This window comes from Schistosoma mansoni, chromosome 2 (genome assembly GCF_000237925.1).
Source record: "Schistosoma mansoni strain Puerto Rico chromosome 2, complete genome".
Taxonomy (NCBI): domain Eukaryota; kingdom Metazoa; phylum Platyhelminthes; class Trematoda; order Strigeidida; family Schistosomatidae; genus Schistosoma; species Schistosoma mansoni.
The window spans coordinates 24,477,377-24,485,552 of record NC_031496.1 but is presented as its reverse complement, the minus strand read 5'-3'; the positions used below and the strand labels follow the sequence as shown (position 1 = coordinate 24,485,552).

At 42.6% G+C, this 8,176-nt stretch overlaps 1 protein-coding gene across 1 annotated transcript in view; it reads left to right on the top strand.

Annotated features, from left to right (window-relative positions):
• Positions 1-3,586: 3,586 nt before the first annotated feature.
• The window catches only part of Smp_023940 (hypothetical protein), a gene marked incomplete at its 5' end in the record, with an annotated part of 47,382 nt that continues 42,792 nt past the window's right edge, over positions 3,587-8,176 (top strand). Inside the window, one exon of the mRNA XM_018796171.1 lies at positions 3,587-3,634. Coding sequence (XP_018650410.1) covers positions 3,587-3,634 — 48 coding nt within the window. The remainder of the gene's footprint in view (positions 3,635-8,176) is intronic.

The following is an 8,176-nucleotide window of genomic DNA, read 5'->3' as shown; positions in this document are numbered from 1 at the left end:
AGAATATATCCGTAGCATATTACCAGATAACACTAAAGGTGTTCAGGTCAAAAAATTAGTTAGAATAGGTAAAAGGGTCGATGACAGTGTTCTCCCCCGACCGTGTAGACTCCTTCAGGTAATCTTAGGGTCGGAGAAACAACGTAATCTTCTGTTAAGTAACGCTCAAAGTCACGACAACTCTGACATTCGAATTAGACCGGATGTGTCTCTTGAAGATAGAATAAAAAGGAAGACGGCACTAGCTGAACCAGAAACCCGTCGACAAAACGGTGAAGAAAATCTCCGATTGGTGGGTTTTCGAATAGTCAGCTCTTGGAAGCGAATGCTACCAAGGCCTGTGTGGATAGGTCGTTCCCCCTAGGAGTTTTATATGCCGACGCCCGTAGTCTAAGACATAAATTTTACGAGCTAGGAGCATTAGTGGACAAATTAAGGCCACTCATTGTAGCTGTGACGGAAACATGGTTAGTCCATGACTTCGATTTCACCCCAGAATTATCCGGATATCATTGTTTAAGAAGTGATAGACATAGATGCAGGAAAGGAGGTGGCATCCTTCTATACATAGCCAATAGTATAAATATCCGCTTCTCCGTTTGCGAATCCCATGATAGTGGAACTAGTGAAGTCATTAGCTGTGAGCTCACTGTCGGATGTTGTACATTTGCACTCGGTGTCATCTATCGCAGCCCAATCTGCTTAGCTGATGACTTTATTTTAGAGCACATTCGGCTATGGAGTGCAAATAACAGATGCTTGATATTAGGAGACTTTAATGCTCCTGACATTAGTTGGACTGAGATGACCACGAAATGTTCTATAAACTCATTTGATAGCAGGCTCTTGGAAACAGTAATGGAACATGCATTAGTACAACATGTATCCAAACCTACACGTTTTGGTGTAAACCAAGGTTCTTCTCTGTTGGACTTGGTAATTACCCATGAGACTGAGGATATTGCCAACCTAAATATTCTTCCCCCGTTAGTAAATAGCGATCACGCTGTTTTATCATTCACGTTTAGAGCTAGCGATATGATATACGATCAGATTAAGCCTCGCCCAAACATATAGAGAGCTAACAGACCAGCCATTCAGGAGTGTGCTGCTAAGAGAAATTGACCAGTATATACTAGCTCATCAGTTGAAGATGCATGGTCTATATTTAAAGGCAAGTTTAGTGCAGTCACGTCCCCGTTCATACCATACTTGGTGCCACGTAGACCGAACAATAGTCCACCGTGGATAAATAAAGAAGTTAAGAAACTTCTTAGGCGTAGAAAAAACACTGGAACATGTTCATCTCTACTGGCTTAGAACAGTACAGATCTAGTTATTGTAAGATTAGAAATAATTGTAAAGCGTTAATTAGTAGGACTAGACGGTCATACGAAAAACAATTGGTTAGGGATTGCAAACATAGTCCAAAACGGTTATTCTCGTAAATAAAGAGGCGAACTCAGAGAAGTGATGGAATCCCATCACTTTTGGTACAAGAAAATCCGTTAAGTTTGGCAAGAAATGATACCGAAAAAGCGGAAGCTTTCTCGGAATATTTCAGTAAAGTTTTTTCTACCAATAATGAGGGACGATCACCTATTCATTGTGATTGTGGCGACTTGTTGATGGACCCTGTAGTTATTAAGAAAGAAACTGTTTTAAGGCTACTTCAGCATCTCAAACCTGATAAGTCTAGTGGTCCTGATGATATTCATCCAAGGATTATGAAAGCCCTTTCAGATGTTATTGCTGAACCCTTAGAGATACTGTTTGACATGTTCCTGCGGCAGTCCAAATTGCCCAGAGACTGGAAAGACGCAATAATCAGTTCGGTGTATAAGGCTGGGAGTAGAGATTTAGTTAGTAACTATCGACCCGTCAGCTTAACTAGTGCAGTTGTAAAACTAATGAAAAAAATTATTAGGATGGCTGTTATAAACTACGTGGAAAGACATGATCTTTTGTCCAAGGAACAACATGGTTTTCGAAAAGGTCTATCATGTTTGACAAATCTCCTCATTGCAAGAGAAGCTTGGGCTGAGGCAAAAGATCGAAATATTCCTGTAGATGTCATTTTGATAGATTTAAGTAAAGCCTTTGATAAGGTTTCCCATTCTAGTCTTAAATTAAAACTGGAAAGTTTTGGAATTCATTATGCAGTCATAGACTGGATAAGTGACTTTCTTCATGAAAGGAGACAAAGGGTAAGAGTAAATGGGGCTCTCTCATCGTGGGAACTAGTAAAAAGTGGAGTCCCCCAAGGCACAATTTTAGGTCCTCTTCTCTTTTTACTTTATATAAATGAATTACCAGCTATAGCTAAGTCATCCGTCCTACTATTCGCCGATGACATTAAGATTTGGAGACCCATATATAGCATGTCAGACAGAATATTATTACAGGAAGATCTTAACTCATTAGTGGCATGGATGAACGGGTGGTCACTAGAAGTAAACCCTAATAAAAGTGTTGTGATGCAATTAAATAACTACGATGATTCGTATCACTACACAATATGTGGACTAGTGTTGCCCAAAGTAAGAAACTATAAAGATTTAGGAGTCATACTAAGTAATGATCTCAAAACAACCAGTCACTGTAAGGCTGCTGCTGCAAAAGGCTATAGGGTATTATGGTCTATTCGTAGATATTTCCGGTATCTGGATGGGGAGAAGTTTAGATTATTATACCCAACTTTCGTGCGACTACATTTGGAATGTGGGATTCAAGCAGCGAGTCCTTGCTTCAAATGTGAGGTGGATATGCTGGAAGGAGTCCAACGCCGCGGGACAAAAATGGTAAAAGGCCTATTTGGCTTATCTTATGAAGACAGACTGAGACACCTCAACTTATTTCCGTTATCTTACCGACTGTAGAACATCAACGTTGATGTTCTATGTCGAAATGATTGGGGGCCTACTAGAGTTAGACGAGAATGGTGACGAACCAACTAACGCTGAAGTCACGCCTCGCGACCAGCCCTTACGTGGATTGAACCATCGACGCATCAAAGGATAGTGGACGCTATGGAGACTGTACAACACAAAGGACGTTATTACAATAATATATTAGTTAAGGTACAACTACGGAAGTACAGAAGTGAAAGAATAACCACTGCCGCGTGGGCCAGTCCATGGCGTACGATTGATTTGTGCGCGTTGACTATCCTTGACCTTGGCAGGGATCAATGATCTGTTCGATATTCAGTGACCCTACACGACGAATACGGGGTGATCTAATATTGGCATATCGTATCCTGAACGATGACCTTGGTACTAACATGTCCTATCTTTTCCTCCCATCTAGGGCTGATCATTTGAGAGGACATTCAAAGAAAGTCCAAAAACCGAGATCAAATCGTCTACGTCTGGAGTTTCGTTTCTCGCACCGAGTAGTGAATTACTGGAATTCTCTACCAAAACACGTAATATCAGAACCTTCTGTTGATATATTCAAGACGAGATTGGACCTCCACAGTGTAACAAACTGCAAGGATTAAAATAGGTCACTAGACCTCCTTTCCTTATTACTGAAGACTGAACTTGAACCCGCCAATTTCGTAAATTGTGTTACTCAGTTGGTAATGTTCAGTAATCTCAAAGGTCTTGTTAAAAAGGAAGGAACAAAGAAGGTAAATAGTATCTCACTTATAGTTGTCGCATATGTGGTTGACCTATTCATCAAAGTATGAATAAAAGTTGTTGAATACCATATTTCAGGTTGAATACGAGACGTTATGATTTTCTGCATAAATTGATACTAACATAATCTCTGAATTTTATTGGTCCGTGGATTTTTTTTGTAAAATATAGATATTTACTTAAAGCCATCCGTTCCACGTGTACTTAATGTCGTGTAATATGCTTTTTTTGTAGTCGGATACTTATGATTATTGAATTATTGTAAGTGCTATCGAAGTAATTGGTTCATAATCTGAAATGCTATTCTTATTCTGACGAAAAAATACTAAATATTTGCAGTGACCCCGTTAGTTTCATCGTACCGGCACTTAGATCTATTGGGTATGATTATAATTCATAGTGTGGCAACTTGGGTGAATGTATATACGTACAACGTTTTACGTTGCAACTGACTGACTAATAATTCATGAACGACCGCTAAGCGATGCTAAAGTGACTGAGAAAATTCACCTGCTTCTTAGGGTAAAAAGAGGGTTGTAAATATTACCAGGATTTAAAGTTAAGAGTGAGGGTTAAGAATTCAAGTTAGGGTTTTTATCATGAACTAGCACCAGCTTTAATGCCAAGATGCTATTTAGCCACATGGGTGAGTGAATGTATTACCAAAGTCCAGGACTTTCTGTCTTAAATCATTTTCATGTAGCTCGTATTTTTTTTGATTCATTTGTTGTTTTAAAGGATTTTCCAGCTTCGAAGTTATTACTTGACGCTCCACGCAACTGAATTAGTAAGCTGGACATATTTGTCGCATAATCATCCGGTCGTTGTCTGTAGCTAAAAGTTTTAAAGCTCTGAACGTTAAAACGAGCTCAATTATTTGCACAAAAGACTGTAGCATTAGTGGATCTAAGGATGACAACTACTTGATTAATTCTATCAAGTGGTCAAAAATTGTTGGTGAAATGTGTATGGTCTCTATAAGAATGAGTTAAAACCTCCTAAATATAACTCGCATTTCTAATACCGGGATATTTCCAGTTCTTACTAAACTATTAGTATTGCTTAACCCAGTACGATCATACCATAGTCTCCATGTCTTATTAGCACAGGCAATTCCACTTGACATTATCCCTTCAATCACTATTTTCGACTAATTTGCTTTTACCCTTCATTTGACGGAATTTTTATTTATACTGGGTATTATCCATCTGCATAATAATTTTCATTGTTAGATTTAAGTAGATTCTTCTTATACAGTTTGTGAGACAGACAATTAGAGCATACATTAATTCATGGCCCCTGCACATTTTTCAGCATTGATCAGCAGTGAATTATTGCCTAGTCTCATCATTTATCTTCAATCTCTCCATCGATAACTTTCTGGAAACAGTTCTGGTTGATGTGGGTAATGGTAGTGTAGATCTGTCGCCTGGAGACTTAAGACGTGAATATGCGGATGCTATCGTTATACTATGGAATGATATCCGAGTCATGCAATACGCACTTAATCAGCTGGCAATTAGTGTCCGTAATTATGGAATGTGCTTTCTACCATCAAAGTTTATTATTATTATTTTTATTTATTCACATATATATTGGTACAAAGGGCACCGGATACATATGCGCCACACAAAATAATGAGAATGGGAGAAGGAAGAAGATGCGTATATATAAAAGAAGGAAAAAAAGAAAAGGAGAAGAGTAATGATGGGGGGAACTGAATGTACAACCAGAAGAGCTCTCTCAGTTAGGGAAGTTATAGCCACTCTTTATGAAGAAAGTAGAAGTAGGTTACAGCAGGCTCGCCACTGGCTTCTATTCTGAGCCATATCTGATAACGTCTCTAGCCGCTGTGTTGCACCATTTCTCGGACCCCAGCCAGGGAGTCGTGAAGAACCAACAGAAGCTAGCCCTTTGCAGCTCTCTTTCATGCCACGACACCATGTCGTACACTGACTTCCTCTCCGCTTTTTCCAACCAGTCCCAGAGTCGGCAAATAATGCACGACGTGGAAGCCTCTGGGACGACATTCGTAAAACATGTCCAAGCCACCGAAGTCGGTGTTTCAAGATGGTGACACCAATCGAATTATCGTCTCTGCGCCCGAACACACGATGCCGAACCTCTACATTACTAACATGGTGTTGCCACTGAATGTCAGCAATCCTTCGGAGACAACGATGATCGAACACAGAGAGACGTCTAACATCCTCAACTCGGAGAGGCCAGGTTTCACAAGCATAGAGCAAAACTGCTCCCACCGACGCGTTGTAGATCCGACCTTTTACAGGCAGACTAACATCACGAAGGCGCCAAAGATAGCCCAGATTGGCATAAGCCTCTCTGGCTTTCATTATACGTGCATCAATCTCATCACTCACGCCCCCACCAGCACTTATGCAGCTACCTAGATACACGAACTTCTCAACTACTTCGATCTCCTCACCATCCAGGGTGAGTACAGGATGAGAATCCTGCCAGTCTTGTAGGAGTACTTTGCACTTGGAGGGTGCAAAGCACATGCCGTACCTGCGGACACTGATTGCCAACTGATTAAGTGCTGATTGCATGCCTTGGGCATTATCGCACAGTAAGACAATATCATCCGCATACTCAAGGTCGAGAAGTCGTTCTCCAGGCAACATATCCACACTGCCATTACTTACATCCATCAGAGCTGTTTCCAGGATGTCGTCGATGGCAAAGTTGAAGAGGAATGGTGAGATTGGGCAACCCTGTCTAACCCCACTGCTCGAATGAAACAAGGGAGAAAGGTGGTTGTATGCCCTCACTCTGCCTGAGGTGTTCGTATACAGGGCCTTTAAGATGTTAATGAACTTCTCAGGCACATCCTTCTTCAATAGACAATCCTAGAGAACAGTCCTGTCCAACGAATCGAAGGCCGCCCTGATATCAAGAAACACTACGATTGTTGGCCTGCGATAAGCATGACGGTGTTCTAACATTTGGCGGAGGGTGAAGATGTGATCAATGCATCCTCGACCAGAACGAAAACCAGCCTGCTCCTCGCGAGTCAATCGTTCTCGGGTTTTAACCTACGAAGAATGACAGAAGCCAATAGTTTGGACGCAATCGGAAGTAGACTTATCCCCCGATAGTTATTACAGGAACAACGTGAACCCTTTTTAAAGATAGGGACGACTATCGACTCATTCCATGATGTTAGAACACTTTCTTCCTCCCAAACCTTTGCAAACAACACCGTCAGTTCCTTAGCCAGAAAGTCACCACCATCTTTAAAAAGAGCCGGAGGTAAGTCATCTGGGCCCGGTGATTTGTAACGTTTCAAGAGTTGGAGTTCCTTGCGGACTTCCGCCTCGTTTGGTGGATCAGTTGTCACCGGCCATGGGGGGCAGGACAAACTTGTCGATGTTGCCGGAGCAGCAGGCCAGTTGAACTGCCCTTCAAAAAATTCAGCCCATCGTCCAAGACGTCGAGAGATGTTAGTGATTGGCATCCCATCATCCTCGTAGATTGTTTCACTCACACCAGACTTCTTGCTGCCAGTGGCTCGGATGAGTTGGAAGAGCTTCCGGCAGTTACCAGACGCAGCTGCTGCTTCCATCTCATTAGCACGCTCCGACCACCAGGCTTCCTGGTCCTTACGCAAGCTTTGCCCAATTTCATTACGTAACAGCCTTCGTTTGTGGTCATACTCACGGTCACCCGGAGTAGACCGACGGGCTTCCATCAGTTGTAAGGAGCCAGAAGAAACCCAGTGCTTGTAAGCGGGACGTTTCGCGAAGCCGCAAGTGGCTTAACTCGCCATTTTCATGGCGTCGTGAAGATGCAACCAATGCTCATCTATACTTTTCGGTGGGATGGTAGCTAGCCTAGAAGCTAGCTCAGCTCGATACTTACTTGCAACAGAAGTTGCAGCCAGTTTACTAACATCGATCCGTTGGTGGTGGTCAATCCTTCGGCCACTGAAAAGTAAGGTGAGATTGGCGCAGACCAGGGCATGATCAGACTCCAGATAGGTACTCCAAAAGGAGCGGCAGTCTTGTACACAACCACGCCAGCGGTAGCTGATCGCGATGTGATCAATCTGAGTCCAGGTTTGGGATGCAGAGGGAGGACGCCAGGTGGCACACCGGCGATGACTGTGCCGTAAGTTAGTGCTGGCCAGAAACAGGTTGTGGTCTGTGCACAGTTGCAGCAAACGGTCCCCGTTATCTGTCCTGCGACCAACAAGTCCCCATCGGCCACCTAAACGACTCTCTTCTGTGCCTAGACGCCCGACCTGAGCATTCAAGTCTCCGGCTAATACTACAATGTCTGTCGAACGCGCTTTCTGGAGGAGAACTGTTAACTGGTGGTAAAACTCATCCTTGATTGCATCCGGGCTGCAATCTGTCGGGGCATAGGCGGAGATGACGAAAAGACACCGTTTCTCTCGCCGGTTTCTTCTCACTTTGATGGAACTTTCTAATCTAACAGCACATAACCGACTGTTAATGGGGATCCAATCGATTAGTGCTGCCTCAGCTCTAGCGCTTAGTGCGATACCA